Below are 27,146 nucleotides of genomic sequence, written 5' to 3' on the forward strand. Positions count from 1 at the left end.
GGGACTGGGAAAGGAGGGAGACTTTATCCTCACTGTTAACTCCTTTGTACCTTCCAAAGCTTGTACTTTGTACATATATTACCTATTTAAAAAAACAGTATTAAAGTCAGCCTTATTCAGGGACTATGTCTCATCAGATACTTGCATCGAAAAAAATAAAAATGGTCCATGTCCCATCAGATACAAATAACTCATCAGACACCATCAAATACTCACAAATTACTATTTTATGGTTCATAAGTAATAATCAATAATAGTTACTCTACATTCCATATTATTCAGAGGAATATAATTTTATATTCTACCATTTGCTTCCATTCTTTTAATGCTTCCATGAAGTTGTTAGAAGTTAGTAAGAAGATGTTAATATTTTCGAAAATATATAATTCTATAATGATTGTTTTTTACTTTAAAATAGTGTACATTCTTTAAAAATACAGTAATTATTAAAACAAACACTTAAAATACATAATTAATCATGATCTTTTAAAGTATTTCTATATAGTTCTGAAACAGTTTCTCATTTTCATATTTCTTTTGGTTACTATTGGTTTTAAGCCACTGATCAATTGCACTTTCATATTTCCTAGGTTCTTTCAGCCAGTCTTGATGCCACCTAAGATTTGCTATAACATTTGAGTAGTTTTGCCCTAAGCTTTGTTTCCACTTGATAAACTGCTCTTTATTGTATTGGTGGACAGAAGCAGAAACTTCAGGGTAGTTTATAATGGAACGAAGCTTCTGGTCCAAAGAATATGCAATTTCTGGAAATTTTGTAGCAATATTTGTTAGTTCATCTGGATCTGAGGAAACATCTGAAAGAGAAAAAAAACCTGTCAAAATAATTACCTGCTATAAGAACATTTTTTAGAATGTCATTATTCTGTGACAGATAATGTATTAGAATTTATTTTTATTTTCAGTTCCTCTTAGCATAGTAAGACAAAGGACAGTTTACATGGTAAAACAATACACCAAAAGTTAAACACCTCTTTAAATGTATGTTCAAATTATCTTCCTCTTACCATCATCTTCTGTCCCACTTTTTTCTTATTCATCCTTAGATGGCAGAAACGGTCAACCTCTTATCACTAGTAAGCTGGCTTAGCCCTAATTCTTCCTGACTTTGATGCCTTGCTTACTTTGACATGCAGGGGAAAAAAAAACCAGTAATGCTTTTATTGTCCTATATCATCAATAGCCCCAAACTAAAGAATATTTTGAGTTGGTAATTTTGACATTTGTAACTGGGAAGGAAATTTAGGGATAAGTTACTATTAATGATGGCTTAGCACATATTTCATGTGCAAAAAGGGAGCATGGGATAAGTAAAATCTTAATTATAATAATGTTGATTTAAAATGAATTCACAAAATAGTGAAACTAGCAGGACATTAGTATAGGGTAAAGGAGGATGGATTTTGGAGTCAGACCAGGGTTGAAATCCCAGTTCTGCTACTTCTTACCATGAAACCTTGCACAGGTGTCTGAATCCCTTTGACCTCTGGTCATCTCTATAAAAATAAGAATTATTATATCATCTTGTAGGGTTGGAGGCAACATTAAATATATGTGTAAAATGTCAGGTCCATAAGATATAGGTGTTAATTCTCCAGGACAGCTGGAACCAAAGTACCATGAGAGGCTGTTGACTACTGATTGGCAAAGATAACCGTGAGTATTAGAAGATGCCTTGATCAGAGACAGTGATTTGAATATTGCATTCTGGATCAAAAGCTTTAGGATGATTACTCTGGAATTCAGAGGATGGTTTGCAAAGAAGCTGCTCCTCACTTGGGCAACCTTTTGTAGATTATCTCAGCATGAGAAGCAGCAGGTATTGATTTATTTAATGCTAATTACTGTATCTCCTAGGCAGCACTACACTTAAAAAGGTCAGCTCATTACACATCATACTACACTTAAAAAATATATATATATATATATATATTCCATCCAGCTACCCTATGTCTTTTGTTTGGATCATCTAAGCTATTTATATTTAAGGTGATTATTGATATGTATGTAGTGCCATGTTGTTAGAATATTTTCCTCTGCCTTTGTTTTCTTCTCTTTTTCTTCTTCTTCTTAAAGCAAGCCCTTTAACATTTGTTGCAGTACAGATTTGGTGTTAACAAACTCCTTCAGTTTTTTCTTGTTTGGGAAGCTCTTTATTTCTCCTTCAATTTAAATGATAGCCTTGCTGGGTAAAGTAGCCTTGGTTGTAGGTCTTTGATTTTTCATCACCTTGAATATTTCACACCACTCTCTTCTGGCTTGAAATGTTTCTGTTGAGTAATCAGATGCTAGTCTAATTGATGCTCTCTTGTAGGTAAATACCTGCTTTTCTCTTGTGGCTTTTAGGATTCTTTGTCTTTAAGCCTTGCCATTTTAATTATGATGTATCTTGGTGTAGGTCTCTGATTCCGACTTGTCTGGGACTCTCTAAGCTTCCTGGACTTGTGTGACATTTTCCTTCACCATACTAGGCAAGTCTTCAGTCATTATTTCTTTGAATATGTTCTCAACCCTTGCTCACTCTCTTCTTCTGGTATTCATTCATATGATGTGGATGTTGCTGCGTTTCATGCTGTCCAAAATGTTTCTTAAGCTCTCCTTATTTTTCTTAAAATTCTTTTCTCCTGCTCTGCCTAGGTGTTATTTTCTACCTTGTCTTCCAAAACACTGATTCTATCCTCTGCTTCATCTAACCTACTGTTTATTCCTCCCTGTGTATTATTTGTCTCAAATATTGCATTCTTTATTTCTGACTAGTGCTTTTTTATGGTTTCTACATCTTTTTTCATGCTGTTGAGTATTCTTATAATTATTACTCTAAACTCTCTATCTGATAAATTGCTTGCCTCCATTTCATCTAATTTTTCCAGAGAATTCTCTTGTTCTTTCATTTGGGGTTGATTTCTTTGTTCCCATTTTGGCTCCTGCTTTGTATTTTCCACCTTAGATGTTAAACTAATCAGCCACTATTTTACTCAATTATTAATCTAATCAATGTGTAATCAGCAGTCTGGCTTAAGCAACACAGGGTGGGACAGAGTAATTCCTCCAGGCAGGGCTATTGCTTCCCCTCAGGCTGATGCCATTTAGAGAGGAGTGCTTTGCCTGAGAAAGATGGCTTTGCAGTATGGGGAATGCCTCAGCACAAGGTTCCTGGTGGTTTTTCCTAGTTCTCTGGAGGAACCTCTGGAGGAGCCTTCAGCTCCAGACTTTACTCAAGCATCTTTATTCCACTCTGCCCTTCCTCTGCTGAAGCCCAGGGTAAGTGGTTACAAATGAAATTTTGTGCATTGGCCCTTTAAGAGGCTCTCTGCATCTCTAGCCATCTCTTTCTGGCAGACAGAAATCCTACAGCTTTTCACAGCTGTATGCTATCCGGGTTTCTTTCAGGCTCTAGTTCTATAGGCTGGGGAACCCATCTTGGGGTTTAGACCTCACACTTCTCAGGGGGAACACCCAGCTGCTGAAATATCCCTTTGGAACTTCAGCTGCCACCCATGGGAGCCCAGTCAGCTCTCTTGTGCCTTCTCCACACTGTCTACCAGTCTTGTGGTGAAGTGGTTTCTTCTGTCTGTCCTTGATTACAAGGCTTCTCTCCAGCTAGTATTCAGTTGGTTATTCTGGATGATTTCTCTACAATTTAGTTGTAATTCCAGATTGGTCCTGAGAGGAGCTTAGTGTAGCTTCCACTTACTACTCCCATTCACAGTTTCTTCAATAAGAATAAAATACCTAGGAATAAACCTAACCAAGGATGTAAAAGATCTGTACACAGAAAATTATAAGACACTGAAGAAAGAAATGGAAGAAGATAAATGGAAGCATATACTGTGTTTATGGATAGGAAGAGTTAACATTAAAATGTCTATACTCTAATTTATAGATTCAACGCAATTCCTATCAAGATTCCAATGATATACTTCATAGAACTAGAACAAATATTTTAAATATTTATATGGAACCACAAAAGACCCTGCATAGCAACAGTGATCCTGAGAAGAAGAATGAAGTTGGAAGAATCACGCTACCTAATGTTAAACTATACTATAAGGCCATAGTAATCAAAACAGCCTGGTACTGGCATAAAAACAGACACACAGATCAATGGAACAGGATAGAGAGCCCAGAAATAAACCCACACTTTTACAGTTAACTACTGTTTACAGAGGAAGCAACACATACAATGGGCTAATGATAATTTATTCAATAAATGGTGTTGGGAAAATTGGACAGATACATGCAGCAAAATGAAACTAGACCAGCTTCTTACACCATGCACAAGAATAAATTCAAAATGGACCAAAGACTTAAATGTTAGACCTGTAACCATAAAAATCCTAGAAGGAAACATAGGCAACAAAATCTTAGATATTGCTCGTAGAAATTTTTTATCAGATATATCTCCCCAAGCAAGAGAAACAAAAGAAAAAATAAACAAATGGGACTACATCAAACTAAAAAGTTTTTGCACAGCAAAGGAAAACCTCAACAATATAAAAAGACAACCCAAAGAATGGGAGAACATATTCCCTGATACTTCTGATAAGGGGTTAATATCTAAAATTTATGAGGTACTTATAAAACTCAACACCAAAAAAACAAACCACCCAATTAAAAAATTGGCAAAAGACCTGAATAGACACTTCTCCAAAGAGGACATACAGATGGTCAACATACATATGGAAAGATGCTCAATGTCACTAATCATCAGAGAAATGAAAATTAAAACTATAATGAGATACCATCTTACACTTGTCAGAACAGCTATCAATAAATCAACAAAGAACAATGATGGGGAGGATGTGGAGAAAAGGGGAACCCTTTTGCATTTTTGGTGGGAATGCAGATTGATGCAGACACTGTGGAAAACAGTATAGAGATACCTCAAAAAATTAGAAATGGATCTGCCTTCTGACCCAGGGATCCCACTTCTGGGAGTATATCCAAAGGTACCCCAAACACTAATTCGAGAAAACATAAGCACCCCTATGTTCACTGCAGCATTATTTACAATTGCCAAGATATGGAAGCAGCCCAAGTGTCCATCAGTAGATAAATGGATAAAACAACTATGGGACATTTACACAATGGAATTAATTCTATTTGACCATAAAAAAGAAGAAAATTTTCCCTTTGCAACAGTATGGATGGAACTGGAGAATATTATGCTTGGAGAAATAAGCCAGTCAGAGAAAGACAAATACTGTATGACTTCAGTCATATGTGGAATTAAATGAACAAACTGAACCAACAAGCAAAACAGAGACATTCATAGATGGAGAGTAGATAAAAGCTAGTTCGGGGAGGGGAGGTTAGGGGGTGGAACGATTGAGCAAAAAGGCAAAAGGTCTCATGGACATGGACGACAATGTAGTGATTGTGGAGGGAAAGAGGGTGTAAGAGGGCTAAATGGTAATGAAGAAAAATTCAATAAAGATTAAGCTTAAAAAAAATATATATATATATATAAACAAATTTACCAAAAAGTTGAGGCAATACTGAAGCACCATCAGAGTAGGCTATGTACTTCCACTGGTTAGTCCGAAGCATGTAGGTGGAAGCATTCACATTGCATCCATGAAATTCACTGAGAATCCAGGGTGGATGTAGGTTTTTAAATTTATTCTCATTCTTAAATATTTCTGATGATAATGGCAACAAAGAGTATCCACTCAGGTTCTGAGGCAGAGGAATTCCAGCAATGTCTATAACACAAATAATACAATATTTTAAAATAACTCATTTTTTCATTTGTGGGGCAGTCATAAATGACATCATCAAAGGTCATGGAGACTAGGGACTATGTACGGATTTTGTAAAAAAATTGTCTGGATCCAAGTGTGTTCTCTACTAACTATGGTTGTGCATGTTATTAACCACTTTGAACCTCAGTTTACTCATATGTAAAAGGGGAATAATAGTAATGGTACCTGTATTTTATAGGTTTATTTTAGGTTTCAATATGATAATTTATGTAAAATTCTGAGACCAGTGCCTGGCACACAGGAAACCCTCAACAAATGTTAATTAATATTTCAGTCCTTTATTTCTGAATGATTAAATAATCACTGTTGTTTCTCACATTTGTCCCATAAGATATTAATAAGACCTATATAAGAAAGGGATTTGTCACATGTTGTCAAACAATGGTTAAAATTAAATAGGTAAATTCATTGTAGATGTAAATTTACTGCTGATGCATAACATATACCTTAAGAGGTGGTATATACTAAGCCATGTGTCCCAGAGTTATTTGATGATAGGACTTTTTTTTTTTACCTCAAGGTCGTATCTTGAGGAATTAGTGTTTTGCAGAACATATGCTGGAAACCTATGTTATACCTATTTAGGGAAAATAATTTTTTTCCTCATCAAATATAGACATATAAACAATAGGATGAGAAATGTCTAACTTATAAAGAGGTTGTTTAAAAGAGGTATTTATAATGCAACAATGTAAAAATTACTTTTAAGGTATTTTTCTTTAATCCAAACTATGTTTTTTCTATGGCAAAATTACCATTAATTATGGCTGGGTACTTGGGAGAGCTCCACAATGGGTCTGTGGTTGCCCTCTCCACTCCTTTTCTGGTTCCAGTGTTCTATGGTTTTACATATAATTAAATATTTCTAAAGAAAAATAGAAGCAATATATCTGCATTGCTGGAAATTAAAATTGAATGGGAAAATTAATTTAGCTTTACTATAAGTATTTGTGGAAAAACAGGTTTATTAAAGGAGAATAAAAAAAATAGAAAAAGACCTCTGTAAGTCTTCTTTAGGCACCTGTTTTAACTATAACTTAATTAAAAATTTTGTATCTTCTATTTCCTTGGAGGGGGCATATTGCAAGTACTAATCTTCTCCCAACCAATGATAATCAGGGTGTTTTGAGAAAGAAAGAAAAAGCAAGAAAGCAAGAAAGAAAGAAAAGGAAAGAACTACAGATCTGGTATCATAGAAATGTACACTTGAAACCTATATGATCTTATTAACTAAAGTCACTCCAATAAATTTAATTTAAAAAGAACTATTTCAGAGATAACTGGTTAAAAATAGGGAGCAGAAGGCGGAAAGACACTGAAGAGAACACACGAGAGAAAGGAACTGCCCAAGATGAAACCAACTGCACTGCAAGACAGTCCTCCAGGAGTAAAGGGCTCTACGTGTCCTTTCCAATAATACATGGGGGTCATTTTCACATATCATTTCATCTTTTAAAATAAAGTTGGCTATTTTTTACCCACTCTATTACTACTATATATTCATACTGTTTCTACTTTTTAACGATAGAGATAAATTTTTCTGTTCATGTATAGTTTATTCTCTAATATTGGAATTTCAGAATTATACATGCATATGTATATTTTGAAAAACAGTGTGCATACTTTTTTATCTCAAGATTGTAAAATAGAGAATTTACATCAAGGGCAAATATAAAAAATATTTTTAAAAAAGTGATTTAAACAATGCATATTAATCAACTAGCATATAAGGTGATAGGATGACTAGGAACAAATTAGGATATACTGTAGACAAAGTGCCAGATATCACCATGAAATATACTGGGGGAAAACTGAGAAATAATCACCCAACCTTAATCATTGTACCTCAAGGAAACTGAACAAGGCTAAAAAGTTAATCTAATTTGATGATCCTGAGGAGGCTTTTCACTGGAAATGGGGTAGGGTGGGGAAAGTAGTACATGAGGAAAAACTAGGGGAGGAAGCTGTAAAGAAATGCCGATATAAATAAGCATATATTCATAAGATTATAAAGATGATAATAAGGGAGATACTTAAAATAGTTACAAATGTACATAGTTGCATGTACATTTATGTTTTAAAGTATATTTTATTAATTATGCTATTATAGTTGTCCCAATTTTCCCCCTTTGCTCCCCTCTGCCCAGTTCTCCCCTTCCCTCCTAGAAATGGGGAAAAGTAATAGGGACTAGTGGAGCCGGAAAGGGGCAGACATATGGCTAAGTGTTAAAACTGCTTCGAGATAAAGGAGAACCAGCAAATGATGACTAAGAAACTGAAATTAAAAATATACATCAGGCAAAAGAACAACAAAGAATTGTGTTCAAATATACAAGAAGTAATATGAAATAGAAAAGGAAAAGACGCTGATACAAATGAACTGTAAAAAAAATTAAGACCTTGGAATAGTCTTTAAGTAAATGAAGAGAAAGACTCTGTAGCAGAAGGAAGGAGATAAAAAGAATTCTCTTATTTCTTGATTTTTCAGAGACTTGTTTCTTTCACATTTTAATATATATATTAAACATATGTATCTTATGTTGTATTATCTTTTTCTTTCACCAAAATCTATTTACAGATTGATAGTGCTTTTTGTAACTGACGCCTCTTTAAAGCAGTGGAAATATAATATGTAAATTATATTGTACTTGAAGTACTCTACTAAATTAGATAAAAACTAACCGTTCTCTATAATTCCCTCTGTGTTGATGATGGCAGTATGTTAGTAAAAACTTCTAAGTACCACCATCCAAATGTTGCTGTTCCAGACCTATGGTTATGCTTATAGACATTAAGAAACTAGTAAAGCAGATAGTTCAGAACCATCTAAAGATTCTCAGGAGAAATGTTCATAGAATCAGATTAAGGGACTTTGCTAACACTGTACAAAATTAGTAGTTTCAAAGTGGATGAAATAATCAAGAAGGGAAATGCTTACGTTTTAGGGAAGTGAAGAATCAGATGATATACAAGGTCTGTCTGGGAAAAATCCAGCCATTGTTAATATAAAAAGAGTGGTTTGTATGACATCGATGTAACCTGGCAGCCAAGGAGTATGGACTGGATTGCTCATGTGTGAACAATGATGACTTTACTACTAGCCAGTGGGGCTGGTACATGCTGTTGAGTGAGCATGTGTACTGTGTGGTCATTGCATTCAAACTGAGTAGAGCAACAAATCTGCATCAAATTTTGTGTTAAGCTTGAACATTCCTCCACAGAAACAATTCAGATGACATGGGAAGCTTTTGGGGATGATGCAATGCGTGCAGTGCAAATAAAAGTGCGGAAGAAACTCTTAAAAGATGGTTGAGAATCTGTTGAAAGTGATTCATGTTCTGGAAGGCCTGCCAACAAGCAGAGCACCTGAGAATGTTGAACGAGTAAGGGATGCAATCAACAAAAATGGGTGACTGACAGTGCAAGAACTAGAAGCTGATCTGTGTCTGAGATTTTGACACAGGATCTTGGCATGAAACATGTCATGGCAAAATCTGTTCCATGGCTTCTGCTACCAGAACAGAAGGAACATTGTGCTGCAGTTGCTAATGACTTGATTCAAACTACTACCAATGAACCAGATTTCCTCAAGAAGGTCAAAACCAGAGATGAACGGTGGATCTACAGCTATGATCCAGAAATGAAGGCCTAGTCATCCCAATGTAAGTTGCCTGGGTCTCCACACCAAAACATGGTGCAGCAAAGTTGCAGCAAGATCAAGACCATGTTGACTGTGTTTTTTGATTGGGAAGGTATTGTCCATCATGAGTATGCTCCTCCAGACCAAACAATTAATAAGGATTAATAACAATGTTCTTTGTCAGCTGAGAGATGCAATACGAAGAAAATGGCCACAGCTATGGGCAACTGGTGATTGGCAGCTTCATCGCAACGTGCCTGCTCATGCATCTTGTCTCATACAGAGTTTTTTGGTGAAACATCAAATCACCCAGGTGACTCAGCCCCACTACAGCCCAGATTTGGCGCCCCGCAACTTCTGGCTTTTCCTAAAGCTAAAATCACCTTTGAAAGGGAAGAGATTTCAGATTGTCAATGAGATCCAAAAAAATACAAAGGGGCAGCTGATGACAATTCCAACAAAGGAGTTCGCAACAGTGGAAGAGATGCTAGAAGAACTGTGTGAGGTCCCAAGGTGCCTACTTTGAGGGAGACTGAGGCATCACTGTCCTATGTACAGTGTTTCTTGTATTTTGTATTTTCTCCAGTGAATTTCTCCATTTTTCATATCACATGTCTGGATACTTTCTGGACAGACCTTGTACATATCATATCTATGAAGTTATGAACCTGAATATCTTCTGTGGCTTACTCCATAGTCCTGATGTGATGGCTACAAGTAAGTGAAGGCCAAGGGAACCAAAGCAATATTATCTTCATATTTCAGATATGGATTTGCCTCATACTTAAAGGAGTTGCTCAAGGTTATAAAGAAGTCAGCAGGGCCGGACTACTTTGCTTATTCATTCTCCAGCATTATTACAAATAAAGATTTATAGAATTACATTACTTACCAAGCATAGTAGGGTAAATATCCACAAGAGAAACCACATTCGATACTTGTAGGTTGGCCTGAATCCCTGGCCCCATTATCAAGAGTGGGACATGGGCGCTTGCTTCATACATGCTCATTTTGTAGAACTGGCGGTGTTCCATGGCCAGCTCGCCGTGGTCTGAGGTGTATATGACAACAGTTTTCTCAAGAAGGCCTAACTGGTGAAGAGCCAAAATAATTTCACCTACAATATAATCAAGGTAAATCTTAATTAGTTTTTAGTTAATGTTTTATTCTATCATAATAAGTTCATAACATCTCTATCCTATAAGAGGTGGTCCGAATGCTTCTTAACATCTGAGTAATATTTACTGCTCTTAAGTAAGTAATACCAAGTTTCATGTGCCTCTTCCTCAGCTGACAGACAAGAGAGAGGAAGGAGAAAATATAATACTTATAGGATAGTTTCTTTTATTTGAAGATCATGCTGGCATGCTTTCTATATTCCTTTGGAGAACAGGGCAATTTTTTTCCCCTTTAGTGACTTGAAAGAAAAAAAAAACGTAAGTCTGGACATCAGTACTACACGTCTCAGATAATGAAAGGGTTGATATTGCACTGACCCATAATTTCTGCCCAATGGGAGGTGGTAAGAGGGGTTAGAACTCCCCTTCCCTGCCACACTTTTCCCAAATCCACAATCACCAGATCTTGTCCATGAAGGTGGCGGAGGGTTATGGAAATCCCATCTTTGAAGATGGGCTGGAAGCAGTACAAATAGCATATGAGTGTGATTTAGCATATTCCTGGACAGGGAATGCCTGCACAGTAAAATTCCTCCGGTCAGTCCCTGTTCCTTCATGTCCTGAAACTTCTTCCTCATTGTAATTAAGAGATCACTGTATTGTCCAAAGAGAATAGTATCCCCTATTTTGGCATCTCCTCAATCTAGGATACAGGGTGCTGCTGTGCTATTTAAAAGATGAAACAAAACAAAACTAAAAGTGACAGATGACTCAGAGCTCCAATCAGAAATGAGACCCAGCGCTCTGTGGAGTTATTGATGGAGTTCTGACCATCAGGATTTTCAACTGGACAACAGAAATTGCTTCCTAACTGGTCTTCTTGCCTGCACTCCTTCCCTTCCACAATATTTCTTGTGCCACCTGGTGATATCTTTCTAAGATTTCTGATCACATTACACCCAGTTTAAACCTTTTTTGAAGCTTCCCATTGTTTAATTCTTTAGCCTGACACACAAAGCCCCTGTCTACTCTCCAAGCTCCATACCCACAGACCTTTAAGTTTCACAATCCTAACAACTTAGAATTCCCTGAACTTATATTTATCAGTTTAGACTTTCTTGCCTTCTATGTCAAATGCCTTTTCTCCCACCAACCACTTAGTGAATTGCCCTTCTTCCTTTATGCCCCAGCTCAAGCATCTTCCCCCGGTGAAGCTCCCTGCTCCTCCAGGCAGAGTGAATCATTCTGACCTCCCAGAACCTACAGCTTATGCACTGCTGTGGTTACCATGTATTATAATCACCAGTAAATGTTTTACTGAGTTCTCACTACATGGCAGGCACTGTGGATGCAAAGCTAGGCACCTAAAATGCAATGTTGAGTAAGACTGAATGTCCCTGCCCTCACGAAGCTCCTATTTTTCAAGGGAAATGGATGATAAACAAGTAAATAGACAAAATAAAGATTATGATGTAAGCAAACAAGGTATAGAGTAAGTAGGATGATGGGGAGGGTACACTCAGAGTGGCTGGGAAGATATTCCTGTGGAGGTGGTATTTGAGCTGATGGCTAAAGAGTGATGATAGCCAGCCATGGAAAAAAAGGGAAGGGTGTGGTGGATACCGGCCAGCAGTATCTATCTTGGCTGTGGATGTTCATCAAAACATGCTAAAAACATACACAGAGACAACCAGGTCCTAGGGGGAATAGGAACAGCAGGGCCACTCCTCACATGGGGAGTGCCTTGGCCACCCTCTCTCCTAGAGGGTGCTGCTTGGCCACTCCTCACATGGGGAGCATGCCGTTCCCCTTCCGGAGAGGCTTTTTATTGGTTTTATTTGAATAAAAATTCAGGTAAAAGCCCATTACTCATTGCTAGGAAGTAAGGATCAAACAATAGATAACAAGGAAGTCTGAGGGCCTATTTTGAGTCAGGGTCAAAGAGCTGTAAAACTTTAAAGAACAAACTTACTTCTTCCTTGGACCCTTATCATTCAACTGAGAGCATTCTAAACAAAAGCAGGTTTCACAGGATCTTACATATTCTTTCTTAGGCCTGATCACCCAGGGAACCCTCCCTTTTCAACACAGAGCTGCACCACCCTGTCATTGTTTCAGGCTTAGGTAGAGCAAGGGAAGTAAGGCAGCCAAGGGATAAAGAGATTTTCTCCCAGACAATGGGGACTCAGGCTATCTCACAGCGATGAGTGAGGGTCCATCACCCCCTTTTGCTGTAGCCTCCAAAGTCCTTTCTTGGGGGCCTCCCATGTGATCGTGCCTGTCTTAGATCGTTCCCCCCTTGGGGAATCTTACCCATCACTGGCTAACTGACCAAGCATTGGGGTTCAGTTATGAATGAAGCAGCAGAAGCAGTGCTCCTGTCAGGGAGATAAGCTTTTGTCTCCTTGCTGGTTTCCAGTCCAAGGCCACTCCCTCAGCCTTAGCCTTGGTGGGGGTTACAGCTTCTGATACCAGGCAGGGCGGTCCCCAACAGAAGGGCATCCCGGGCAGAGGGAACAGTGCATATGAGGCCCTGAGGCAGAGTGCATGCCCAGAAAGTTTTTAATTAATACATAATTTGTTGATAACATTCAACTTAATACTATCAATGCCTGACATTATGCCTGATCACTAGGTGGCACTAAATGTGTTTGAACGAGCATCGTGAACAGTAATAAATACTACTATATTTGGTGACCAAACCAGTGGAGATTTAACAGCAAGGATACAGTGTATTTCATAACCTTGGCAACTTGAAGTGGGCTGCTTCCTGAAGAGACTTTTTCCTGAAGAGACTCCAAGAGTAGTGTTCCCACACTCCCTGCATAACATTATATACTATTTCACTTTAGTGGATATGGATGAATGGAAAAGATTTCCAAAGTGCAAATGAGTGACTATCACTAATATCAGAAAATACATAAATACAATTCAACATTTGTGTGGATTTAAGGATTAAAGAAACTAACTTAAAATCTTACTTGCATTTTAAATTAAGTAGCTGGAAAGTCCTTAAGACTTAATACATATTATACTTGGTATATTATAAGTAATTTATCCATATGGCTGTTTTGCTTCCTGTTTTATACTTTTCTATTTTTGCCCAGTGTACGTTTTTTAAGAAACAGCCACTCACTTGTTCTCTACCAAGGTTTACTTTGTACAGAAAAGGTGTTACCCATACTTTGTTAATGAAATGCTCTATTCCACTGTGCAGCAAAATAAATGATATGGTTTGTGAAAAGAACATGTTACAAAAATGGGTATGTTTTTTAAACTAGGGTTCCTCCACCTGAAGTGGAAACGGCCACAACTCTACAAGTCAGTAGGCCAAACACATTCTTGACAATCATTTTAGGGAGACAAATTTGGTTTTGAGCTGAATTAGAGAAGGAAATTCACAATGATTTTGGACCAGAATATACATGGGGAAACTGACTTCACCTTTAGTTAAGCCTTGCTCTGAAGGGCCTGGGGAGAAGCATTGGTTCTGTAGGTATTACAAGTCTGGGAGAAGTCACAAGGTTTACAACTAAACTGTCTCACCTTCCAGATTCGAGAATCTAGAACCTAAGCTGCCTTAGTTACCTGTCACACATGTACCTGTGTTTGACTGAATACCTCAGAAATGTTTTGGGTTCGGTTCTAGACCACTGCAATAAAGCTGTACTCTTTTGCTGGTGGAGGGTCTTCCCTTTAATTTCTGTAAAATGCAACACCTGTGAAGTGCAATAAAGAGGCACACCCGTACTAATTCCTGATTACAGCTGGTACAGGGATTTGTTCCAAGCAGATGACCTTGTGCTCCATTACCCTTTCTTTGTATATGAACAGATCTAACCATTTATTAATTTATGAATAATTAAAATAGAAAAGGCCTTTATTCTGCTATTATTAATGCAAATTATTCAACTTTTGTATGTGTCAAGAACCTTATAATCCTAAGTCTGAAGTATCTAAGCAACTGATAAAAGAAATTATCTCAGGATGTTCATACAAGTCACCAACCAGCATAATCATTGTTTCTTGGGAAAATATACTTTTTCTTCATGAAATTGCTAATTACTATATCACCTACCAAGCATGGCATCTGTCTCAGCACACATGGCATAATAAAATGCTCTGATGTTCTTAATTTCTTTCTCTGTGAACTTCCCAGTGCAGTTTTTTGTGTACGAAGAGTAATAGTCTGTAGGGTGCATCTCTGACAGAGGCAGCCACTCTGGGATTCGGATGGCATCATAAGACACCTAAAACGGGGAGAAAAACAGAGTAGTGATGTTCTTCTCATCCAACAAATATACTTTAATTATCAAATATAGTGGAAAAGAATGGTTATAAATTATGTACATAATCAAATACATAAATTAAAAACAAACTTAATATTCTCAGTAGTAGCAAGAGTTATATATTAATATCTGTACATATAGTGAAACAGTTGTGAAAATTTTTAAAATTATACATGTCAGTGAAAATAACATGAGCTGTATTAGACAGTATCTAGTTCAGAAGAAGGGTCTGAGCACTTTAAATAGTTGTGTGATCAACTCCAGTTTCTGAATCATCAACCTAGGAATACAGACTCCTTTTTTCTAATAATTCACTAGCCAAAATGACGGTATCTAGTGAGATAGCCAATTGTTTGTTAAAAAACAAAAACAACTTTTTCATATAGAAGTGCTTACAGTTTTGGTGAAAACAAGACAAGATTTAAGTCATACATACCTTTTAGTCATGTAACTTAAAAAAATTCAAGTATCTTGCTTGCTTGTTTGTTTTGTTGATTAGATTACAACTGTACTCAAACAACAATAAAATAATTTTTAAAAATTTCAAGTATCTACTTACTTAAAGGTTATTTGAATCATTTCATTAGGCTAATATTAACTCCAAATGAACTTTTAGATATGGAATCAGTTAGAACTTTTTGAAAAGACAATGATGTATTTGAAACTTTGACAATACTTCCTTTAAAATAGGGTGCACTAAAGTGTTTCTGACTAGATTTTTTTTCTAAATCCTCACCTGAGGATACATTTACTGATTTTAGAGAGAGAGGAAGGGAGAAAGAAAGAGAAACATTGATTTGTTGCCTCTCGTACGTGCCTGACTGGGGATTGAACCTGCAACCTGGGTATGAGCCCTGACCGGGGATCAACATTTCTGGTGTACAGGATGACACTCCAACCAACTCAGCCACCCAGCCAGGGCCTGATTCGAGTTTTTGAAGTACGTTAAATTTGATTTAAGATAATATATTTCAAAACACAGGCAGCCTTCCTGCGGGTGGTTCAGATATGCACAGATTTCAGTTATCACCATTTGGTCAGGTAACACGAGTCTCCCAACAACAGGGTTCAGATTTTAGTTAACAAGGTGTGTTAACTGAGTCATCGTATAAAGTACAAGCTTTCATATCCATATGCTGCTTGTTCTTTAGTCTACAAATCACTCGGGAATGAAAGAAGTGTATCAGTGACTAATCAGGCCATTTCTTCCCAAGTCTGTCCTGACTGGTCACTGTACATCCGTGATTCAGCACACACACAGACAGCAGGGTGTGTGGTTGTGCTGCCCCTCTGTGTCCCAGTGGCAAGTCCATGTGACACTGCATAAAAATGGGTCATCACAACAGGGAGCTGGTTAACAGGGAGGAATGTAGAATAAAGCGATGAAAAGTGGTATCGCTGGAGTGAAATCTGAATCAAACACTGACTGGAGTTGCAGAAGGAACAGCTGACACGGGAATGCTGACGCAGCGAGATATGCAGCTGGAGGAACTTAGTGGAGACACGCACGCTCATCGCTCATCGCTCATCGATATGAGGACGGTCACTGGAAAGAAAGGGTGAACATGTCCTAGAGGAGGTGACGGGGGCAAAGATCTTCACATGAGAGGCACTCTCAGGACTATATCACAACATTGAAAGTGTGAAGGGCAAAATGCTGGAAGGTAATCCATATTTAGAAAGGAATATGACAATATGCCCAGACACAGAGAAGAGGCTTGCTCCACGCCACATTACACAATGAGAACACAAGCACTGTTCAAAGTACTCTTGATTATTTTTTTCTTACAACAAGCAAAAACACTTTAATTCTCAGTGTTTCTAGTGTTTTGTTACAGTGCTTTAAATAAATACTAGTTTTACTGGTTTTCATTTCCTTACACATTTACAGCCCCACATAAGGGAGATTTAAATGTTTTGACAAACATTTTAAGAATCCTAGAAAAACGGTCATTCTCCCAATCAATTATTAAGATCTCCCCGTGCAGGTTCGGCCCACGTGGTCATCTTTACAACCCTGAACTGTGCAAAGTGAACCCTATCTTCACTCCTTAGAGAATGTCTTTCAGTTTCTCTTTTAATAGACATATTATATGCAAATGTATTCAATTCAGAAGTAGGTTTCTAAGTGTTAACACATTTTATTTTTGTAAATCGCCCCTTCAGCTTTTGTCAACCAGTTACTGGTCAATTTGATTTAATGAGAATATACAATATTCAAATTTTTCTTTAAAAGTGATAATAAAAGAAACTGAGTAAATACCAGAACATACAGATAAAATGTTAACTTCTAGTTTTGAGCACACATGGTATACCTACTTTTTTAAGCCAATAATGAGATGTTTGAAATGTTGAAGATCCAAAATTTTCTCCTGAAGATGGTGAAGGATAAGGGTGTGGTAAATTTAATCCCAAATACAGAACAAATGGTTGAGTGTGATTAGTTGCTGCTTTTCTTAACCAGTTCACTGCTCTGTCTGTAGTCTTCCAGTCCTCTTCCATTACTCTTACTTTAGTCTTTTTAGGGATAAGGTTAACCATAGGTCTGCCTTCTTGTCGGAGTAAAAAAGCAACATCTCTTGTCCATGCTTCCACACGATTGCTGTAGAGGCAAGAAGACAGTTGTACCCTAAGGTATTTAAAAAGTTTTAAAAACTAAGCATAAATGTAAGCAATATGGAAAATGATTTTTATTTTTTTAAAACTTGACAAAGTATTTATTCTAGAAAGGAAAATATGGCTTAACATTTGAAATTGAATCAATATATTTTACCTTATTAACAAAATAAAGGAGATATAATACCTGTTCATAGGGAAACTATTGCAAGGTAAGAGTAAAAGAAATCTTTCTTAATCAGATGTAAATATCTGCAAAAAGCTTAGAGCAAATGTTACACTTGATATTTGCTGTGAACTTTTTTCTGAGATTGGACACGGAAAACAATTTTTAGACTCAGTCATGTAAGTGTTCAGACTAATAGAACTAGATCTCATTTAAGAAAGTTACTGAGCATTGCAAATTCAAAAATGAGGAAAAAAATAACAGAAATAAAACATTCACTTGTGTGTTCTTTAAAATGAAGATGGTCTAGAAAGGTTATTCTTTCTTATAACAAGATGTTTAGTAAAATAAAAAGGGATGTTTTTGACTCCTAGTACTTCTGAATTTCCTAGCATTTTGTTTTTCTTTTTTTTCCATTAAAAGAAGAGATAGTATTTCTAACCAAAGCCACCATCATTTTCTCCTGACACTAAATATTTATATTTAAAAATCCTACCTCCAGTGTGTACCTTAAGTGTCTATGGAGTTTTGTGTTTCAAATTGTTTCTAGCTATATCTTCCTTATTATAAGAACAGTTTAAGCTATGATCTAAGCTGTCTAAGCTAACAGTGGTACAAATTTTTTATCCATTATAAACTAGATATGTATATATATATTATTAGCTGCTGTAACAGTTAAATGATTCAATCAATTCAATTCTTCTAAATCCTTATCTATTTGGTAAGTTGAATAGCAGTGCTTACTACTACCTTTTCTCAGTCCATGAATAAGTATATTCAGCTGCCATAATTGTTTATGAAGCAGTCGTAGACATTTCTAAGAAGCTTGTGTCAATGTAAGAGACATTCAGACCTGTAGAGAATTTTTGTGAGTTTATGTGAGCCAAACTGACGACACTTACAGAATCTCAAAGAACTGAGAAATGCTCTGGAAAATGGAAGTTTAGCACCTTATTTTATACATTATAATCAAAGGAGGAGACATAAGGGGGTTACATGAAATCCACTGGTGATGGGATAGAGGGGGTGGGAGAAAGCAAAGAGGGAGCTCTGGGATTGGATAAAATGTAAAATGATAGACACTTCTTTTATATAGGTAAAAGAAAATGTAATTTAATAATTTGGTCATTGTGCTCTGCAGTCAGTGAGATCTAGAATAAATTCTGGCTTTGACATTTATAATGCATGACCTTTAAAAATTATTTAGTGTCTAGCAAACTAGTTTTGCTAGTGGAGTTTTGTGTTTCAAACTGTTTTTAGCTATATCTTTCTCATAAGAACAATTTATAATTTATTCCCAATAAAAATATGAGATACAATGCATATAAAACCCTTAATACTCAACCTGACATTTACAAGCTTTCCAAAATTACTTAATCAAATTATTATAACATAATTGCCACGTTACTGTTTTTACTTATATTAGACAAGATAACAATTCATGCAAAAGGAATATCTTATCAGGGTGGGTAGTGCCTTATCCCATAGGTGGATAAAGGATAGGTAACAATCAACAATTAACACGATACCAATAACAGTGAGGGAACTTGTGGTCTTAGCTCTGGTGGATGTAACCACGAGTTTTGGAAAATGGGAAGTTACCTTGATATTCCAAAGGTATGTTATCATTGATGCACAAAGACAAGGGGCAGCCTCAATTAAGATAAAGATGGACATTTGTTAGAGAAAAATACTGGCCTAGAACATGACTACCCTCCATGAACTGCTTCTAGTTAAGGTTTTCCTTTCAGACCATCCTCTGTGGTTACTTTCGGTCTCGAGTTTTCGAGGCCACCACGCAGGTCTCCCCTGAGCTGACAGGTTTAGTGTGCGGCCTGTTCTCCCACACTTGTTTTTATAAGTTGGTTGAGGTGAGCACCTGTGAAGTAGCCTATCGATTAAGAAAGGGATTAAAAAATTCCAATACCAGTGTAAAAAAACCAATATTTTACATTAAAACATAATACTCCGTATAAGGGAAATTTCAAAGCACCTAAAATGACTGGCGGCCCATAGGTGAGCTAAAATATAACTTTTATCTGCCTTCTGAAGATAGGTAAAGAAATTTAAGCAACCACAATAAAAATATAATTTTGGTAGTAAATATTCAGTATATTTTGATAAATATAATGGGAAGTAGAATTTTGGTGGAATTACATCTAACAGATTTTAATGAATTCTATCTAGCATATGGAAAGTCCTAAAATAGTAAGTTTTACACAATTTATAACTGTCAAAACAATATAGCATTAGTTTCTCAGTCTTAGACCATTGCTGAAATCTGTCTGTGACCATTATTGGGGTCAGGGCAGGGGAGCGGGATGTTAGGGGTTATTGCACCAGCAGTACTTGTGCTGGAGCTCAAGGATGTTACGAAGAAAGAGGACAGTGAGATAGATTCACACAGATGTATAGAAACGAAAGTGCTTTCTTTTCAACCAAGGGGTGTTACATTAGAAAATATGGCTGAGAAATTATTGCAGGAAGCAAGAAAATTCAAGCAAGTGTATAATATAACTTAACTAGTTGCCAGGTGTGAAACTGTGATTTATAATAAGAAATATACAGGGATGGGCAAAAGTAGGTTTACAGTTCATATGGAAAATTCAGAAGACAATAAATAATGCAAGAATCAATCGGGTTTTGGGTACTCTCAACTGTAAACCTACTTTTGCCCACACCTGCATATTTGGCCTTAGTCCTGTTTCCAGCTCCTAAAACCCTTGTAATTTCCTGAGTGATGAGAGCAACAAAGGCAACTTTTGTTACTCTGAAGTTACTTGAAGTTACTTGAAGGCTGGTTGAAGCAACCATGTGATTGAAGTGTTGAAACTTTTAACCCCTTACCCCCTACTTTGCTTTAAGGGAGGGGAGAGGAGGTAGAGTTTAATCACCAATGGCCACTGAGTTAATCAAACTTGCCTGTGCAGTGAAGCTTCCATAGCTGCCCACACCTCCAATAGGGAGGGCTCGGTGCGCTTCCTGGTTGGTGAACACAAGGAGTGGCTGGGAGAGTGACTTGAGCTCAGAGATGCATGGAATCCCCATTTGGCTGTTTCTGAGTTGTGCCCTTATATGAGAACCCAGTCATCTAGTAAGTAAAAGGTTTTTCTGAGTTCTGTAAGCTGCTCTGGCAAATGAATAGAACCCAAGCAGAAGGTGGTAGGAAGCTCTCATCTACAGCCAGTCTGTCAGAAGCACAGGTGACAAATGTATTTGGGACTGGCATTTGAAGTGGAGGGGTGGGGACAGCCTTGTGGGACTGAGCTCTTACCTTGTGGAATCTGATGCTATCTCCAGGTAGACAGTGTCAGAATTTAGTTGAATTGTAGGACATCCAGCTGGTTTTCAGAGAGTACTTGTTGGTGTGTGGAAACCTGCCTTCCCTGCCACATACACATTAGAATTGGGTGCAGAATCTCAACATGACTAAGCCTTGAAAGATGGCTGTACCAAACTCAGATTACTGTATCTTTTGCCTCAGCAATGAATAAGTGTGATTCCATTTAGCTTTTCTGGTAGGATTATTCCTTCTGCCCTTAAAATGGGCAGAAGAGTTAAAAAAACTCTCTTCTTGAGATCTATTTAAACCTGGATTGATCCCCTTAGAAGTAAAAGGCTCAAATCAAGTTCATTTTGACCTAGTGTTATCATTATGACTAATTTCAAATTTAGCTTTGTTTTTGCCCTCCTTCTAAATAACATGTGATTTACTCTCCTGTATTAGTGGGTCCTTTGTTAGTTCCTGCTCATGTGTGCCTTTGGCATGATTCCTGTGACTGCTGGTACACAAGTAGAGTCACAAGAAATGATTTCAACATTATTAGGGCAGCAAGGACAAGACTAAGGTTGAAGGTAATAGTTCCTTTCTCATAATTTTCCATTTTTCTTCTTTTTGGCTCTCCCAGAAGTCTTGAGTATGCAGCTGATTAAGAGGGTAACACTTTGGTTAGTTGACTCATGTACAGGCATTGTGCCTAAGTATAAAGTACAATTTTACTTTTCTATAACTTAAAATTACTTAGCATGTTTTAGGTATTCAAGAATATTAATAATTATCATCAGTGTTCACTGTTCTATTCTCACTGCTCCTGGGCAATCCCAAGACTCCTGGGCTATTGTACAGCAGCAGCAGAAGAGAACAGTAAACACAGTGTGAGCGGCAGGCTGCTACAGGAGCTGTGATTCTCAGCTCATAGTCTGTTTTTCTAGTCCCGGCTTCCTCCTGGTCAGTACAACACAAAGGAGGAAAATGGGGAAAAAGAATGTAAATGTGCAACTTTGTAATCTATTATAATTACTATAGCAGAGAGATAACTTTTAAAATTACAATGCTCTTTACTAAACAACCAGTGTCTCCAGCCCTTTTTTAACTAGGCCAAACTGCTGCACAAGGAAACAGTATCTTTTGGTATTGTCCTTCCATCTACTTCTTTGGCTTGTTGCATTAAGTGCTCTCAGCACTGTCCCACCCCACCATTAATTGCTGTAACTTCCTCCAAATATAAACATTCTAATTACCTGCTCAACGTGGGTATTTTGAACAAATTTCTTTCCATTTCTATGTGCTCTGTCTAAAATATCAAGAGTATGGTTTCAATCAGGACAATTAAAAAGGGCTTTACTAATGGGAAGGAACTATTGTAGTTTAGATAATGATTCATTGGCTCCTGTAATTATAAATTTATTGTAACTTACAATAGACATGAAAATACAATGTGTAGTTCCCTGTATGCTAACATTTCTTCAAGTGTGACCCAGGGACCTTTGCAAGGACTACAAGAAGCTTTCAGATGACCCTTGTGGTCAAAACGATTATCATAATAATAGTAAAATGTTATTTGCTTTTTCCATTCTCTTTCTTTCGTGAGTATACGGTGGAGGAGACCACTCTAATTTAGCTTCAGGTAGGTGCTCAGATGTGCAGTATACCTATTTCAAAGGAGATTGTTCTCTGTAAACTTAGAGAGGCTTCAATGTGTCATTTTGCCTAAATACCCCTCCTACATGGTCCAAGACTACTTCAACTCTTGTCAGAAATGTAAGAGGGGCTGGCTTCTCTTTGCCAAGGGACACACAAAATAACCATGTTGCTGATAAAGGCATTCACAGTTCCTCACTAAGATTCCTAAGATAATTACCTTGTCCTACTTCTTCCTGAGGAAGTACTGAACTGAGGTCCAGTTCTTTCTACCCCTGCTCCTCCCAATAGTGACCCATGGACAGCAACGTCAGCACCACCTGGGAACTTGTTACAAAAGCAGTCTCAGACCCCATCCCAGATGTACTGAATGAGAAAGGGTGTTTAACATTGCCAAGGTGATTTTTATGCATATTGAAGTTTGATATACACTGCTCTACATAACAGTGTAAGAATTCTTTAATGAAAAAACCCCTGATTTTAATTAATTTACTTTAAAAGCTATGTATTTTTTTTAAAGATTTTATTTATTTAATTTTAGAGAAAGGCAAAGGGAGGGAGAAAAAGAGGGAGAGAAACATCAGTGTGTAGTTGCCTCTTGTATGCCCTGAACTAGGGACCTGGCCTGCAACCCAGGAATGTGCCCTGACTGGGAATTGAACCAGCGACCCTCTGGTTCACAGGCTGGCACTCAATCCACTGGGCCACACCAGCCAGAGCAAAACCCTTCAATTTTTAGACAGAATTATCAACAGTTTCTGTAGTAGCCCATAAATAGGAGAATTATTCTACTTTGGTTCAGTTCCAGAAAATAAGGTGATGGCTAAATGCACTGCCCAAAAGTCAGCAGTTTGATTCATTTCTCTTTAACACCACACTCGCCTCCTAATAAAAGCAGAAAACACAACTATCTAATGCATTATTAATTACTGTATAAATTTGCATGTGTGCCATTGCTGTGTGGGTTCTCTGTGCCAGGGTGCCAATCCTACTGCTGTAGCCCTGGATACTGACTCCACAGGTGGCCCAGGGCTAATTTACATAGTAACAATCTCATCTGAAAAAATGTCACACGTTAAAACTGATGATAAGTTTTCTTTCAAAATGAATTAGGGAGCTACACTTAAGCCTTCAGCATCCTAAGATTCCAAAGATAATTATCTCATATTGTGGGGAGACCCATATCTATTTTTCTTCCTCTCTCCTGCATGCTTGCACACACACAAATCATCATTATTGATGGGATTATAACTGGTAACCTGTCTCAGGTAAGTCTCTCAATGGAAATTTACAATATTGAATAAGGCCCGTGTAAATATTATCAGCCTAACAAATTCTCTAAGATAAAAAGGAATCCATACCCATTCCCATAAAGCACTCTTCTCTCAAAGTTGTGAGAAACACACAATACCATTTTTTAAAGGACTTGAATGCTGTTGTCCATCTTCCTTACATATGTGATCATTCACAAAAAGTGTATTTTAGCTGAATGAATCATTCCAACTCTGGCAAATTCAGATTGGAACATCATTTTTCAATATACATTATATAAATGCTCAGTATATGTATGTTTTCCCTTTGATTAATTGTATTAATTCCAACAAGTTTCCTTTATTCGGGGTGAAATTATAGTAGCTGGCAATACATAAGGGAATTTCCATCAATTGTAAGATGCATTGCAATTTCAGACATGTTAAATTGTGAAAAGTTGTGCATCTTAGAATAGGTTAAATACAGTGCCTTACAGCCTTTCCTCCCATCCTTTAAAAAAAAAAACACAACTATGTGATCGCTTCTTCCTTTAAACAGAACTCACCACATTTTGCCCTGTAATGTAGTTATTTAGACTTCTTTTTAACCTCTTTTGAACCATAAGTCTCTTCAGTTAGGTCATACCTGGCTATTGCTAAAGTTAATTAAATTGAACAACTTAAATCTCCATGTTATTGGATAGTTTCAGGCTCTGCTCTTGTAGATTGAGATAATCTTCCAAATCCTCAAATGGCTAACACTGGCAAAAGGAGGAGATAAACTCCACTGTGGGCAACTAAACATACTGCATTAAACTTTGGTAATTAAATGGGGAAAAAAGCCAAGACTGGAACGAGGCGGTAGGCTCAGAGCTAACCCCTGTGCACAGGACACGGATGGAGGAGGTACGGGAGGTAGCCATCCGAAGACAGCCCCAGCGGCTGCTTCAGCCGAGAATTTGCTGGTCATCGCAAGTGAAGAATTCTGGAATAATGAAACACAACCAAACCATCAGCAGGCTCTTCCACTACCATAAAATATCATGCTAAGGATGCATACAGAATTATGCAAGCTGTTCTAGATACTGAACATCAATAAAAATAATAAGGCATGTGAGCATGGGTAGGCAGGGAGGTTCTAAAAAAGCTTCTAAAATAACCAAAGGAATGGATGTCTTTCTCCATTGTAAGGAAAAGAATAAAATCAAATCTTATTCCATGTGGAAAATTGACCTAGAGGCATAGATAATATTAGACTATAAAATAATAGTGGATATGGCTAGGTAAGCACAGACTTATTTGTTAGGATGCAGAATTCTGGGGGACTGAGGGAGGGCTCCATGGTTGCTGTTCCTGAGTTCTCTCCTCAGGGTCACTCTGGCTCCAGTTAAAAAGCCGGTGAGCTGCTGGTCTGCAAGCCGGCAGCGGGAGAGGAAGAGTGGGGTTCGCAGCTTGTGTTTTGCTTCCCTTTGCTGTTTTCCAAGAGGCTCTAGCTTCAGAGTGTTTTTCTATAGCAATCCTCTCACTTTGGAAGCAGGCCTCTGTATTTTTTCATTTGAGAGGATTAAAAATTGCCTATTGTGAACTGGCTTCAGAAAAACATAAAGCTCTAAGAATTGGGAATGTACATAATTACAATGGTGGTAAGATGAAAAAAAACTGTATTTTAGGTTTTAAACTTTTAGCTAGGAAAGATAAGACAGCAGCTTGTTGAAATTCTCTTCTGATGCCACAGAATGTGAGTTCCATGAGGTCAGAGATATTTGTGTTCTGATCACGGCTGTGTTCCCACACTCTAAAAACAGTGTCTGGCATATAGGAGGTGGTTCCATAAATATTTGCTGAGTAGGTATTGCACATATCTGATCTTACTTTTGTATCTTAAATAAAGGTCATCTTTTAGTTTTAGTACTTTAAGGAATATTACTTAATATTCAAATTCTTTATTAAACTGTATCAATCTTACAAATACAGTTTTTAAAGTGTCTATATAAAATCAATTACCTTATAATTTTATATACTTCCAAATTAATATTTCCTTTGGTTTTATTAATTCTAAATAAATTAACATACTAATGTCAGTTGGATCTGGTCCCTTAGAATATGTAAGAATAAATGTAAGATTAAAAATGTGAGTGTGATATTAAGTGTGAGATTCCTAAGGCCAAGCCGATGAGTATAAAACAGTTTTAGATCATGGTTTCACACCCTCTGCACTCCAGACATGTTGGGCTTGATAATTCCCGGTTGGGGGAGGGGCTGTCCTGTGCATCCCAGCCGCGTTGGCAGACTCCCTGGCCTCTGCTCTTCAGATGCCTGAGGCCTTCCCCAGTGGTGTCAGCCAAAACCTCTCCAGACATTATCAAACATGTTCTGGGGGGAAAACTGCCCTTGGCTGGGAACCACTGTTTTAAGTACTGGGAATATATTGGCAAAGCAGTTTTATCTGATAGTAGAGGAGATTTAAAAAACCTAATGAATTAAATACAAATGTCTCTTTTCAATTGCTAAGAAGATATAGCAAATAGGAACCTAATCAAAACTACTATAAGCACAATACATATAATATGAGGGGGGCAAATGAATATCAGGACTTTATTAACCACTTCACTGTACTCCATTGAAGTTGCATAATTTCAGAAAGGAAAATCCTTTGAAGTCAGGTAATGTAAGCTCATTGGATTAAACTGGTATCCTAAGTAGACAAACAACTTGCTCAAGGTCTTCTGTTAAGTAAGTGGGATCTTGCTGAGTGGTACCACCACTGCTTTATTCACGACTGTCTGGAAGAAACGAGAGTGGGGCCCGTACAGCTCCAGTGCAGGGCAGTTTATCACACAGAGTGAGGAGCACACAGCGGGACCAGTGTTCCTAAATGGGTACACGAAGGAAGCATCACTAGATGCCTAAGAAAGACAGGTGGGGCACTGTAGTAATAAACTGAAAAACTTGTATTTCTGGTTGAAAACATAAGCAGGATCAAAAATAGCCAATTTCAGTGGTAAATGTAGCACAAAGAGTTATAGAAACTTGAGTATTGACTTTAAGAGTCAGTCTATCTAAAACACTGAATGCCTCTATTTATGAAGTTTGATATTAAGAGACCTTTTCTCCCCAAGATCCACTTTTAAACTTACACAGAAATATCTGAAAGATAATGTGCCATAACTCATATAACCTTTGTGGACATGCTGTCAACAGAAACCCTGACCTATTTGTCAGCCAGATGACTGTGTAGGAAGATACAGTACCCATACAAATAGTCCTGACAGTTTATTTCAATTTCCTAAGCTCTGGTGGGAGGGTGAGTAAATGAAAATACACTGCAAGCAATTATTATTCTGAAAACCATCTCTGACTTCT

General features: G+C 37.3%; 1 protein-coding gene across 9 annotated transcripts in view; it reads right to left on the reverse strand.

Moving 5' to 3' along the window:
• Positions 1-209: 209 nt before the first annotated feature.
• Positions 210-27,146, reverse strand: part of ARSK (arylsulfatase family member K) — a 46,268-nt gene continuing 19,331 nt past the window's right edge. For 8 of the 9 annotated variants that reach the window (XM_045848361.1, XM_045848360.1, XM_045848369.1 and 5 more), the window contains 5 exons: positions 17,150-17,432; positions 14,620-14,791; positions 10,316-10,540; positions 5,499-5,723; positions 210-815 (listed from right to left, as the gene is read on the reverse strand). In XM_045848361.1, coding sequence (XP_045704317.1) covers positions 487-815; positions 5,499-5,723; positions 10,316-10,540; positions 14,620-14,791; positions 17,150-17,432 — 1,234 coding nt within the window. In that variant the 3' untranslated portion in view covers positions 210-486. The remainder of the gene's footprint in view (positions 816-5,498; positions 5,724-10,315; positions 10,541-14,619; positions 14,792-17,149; positions 17,433-27,146) is intronic. The other variant, XM_045848365.1, reaches the window with a different exon arrangement.

This window comes from Phyllostomus hastatus, unplaced genomic scaffold (assembly GCF_019186645.2).
Source record: "Phyllostomus hastatus isolate PE091 unplaced genomic scaffold, TTU_PhHast_1.1 phas_contig_58, whole genome shotgun sequence".
NCBI classification, from domain to species: domain Eukaryota; kingdom Metazoa; phylum Chordata; class Mammalia; order Chiroptera; family Phyllostomidae; genus Phyllostomus; species Phyllostomus hastatus.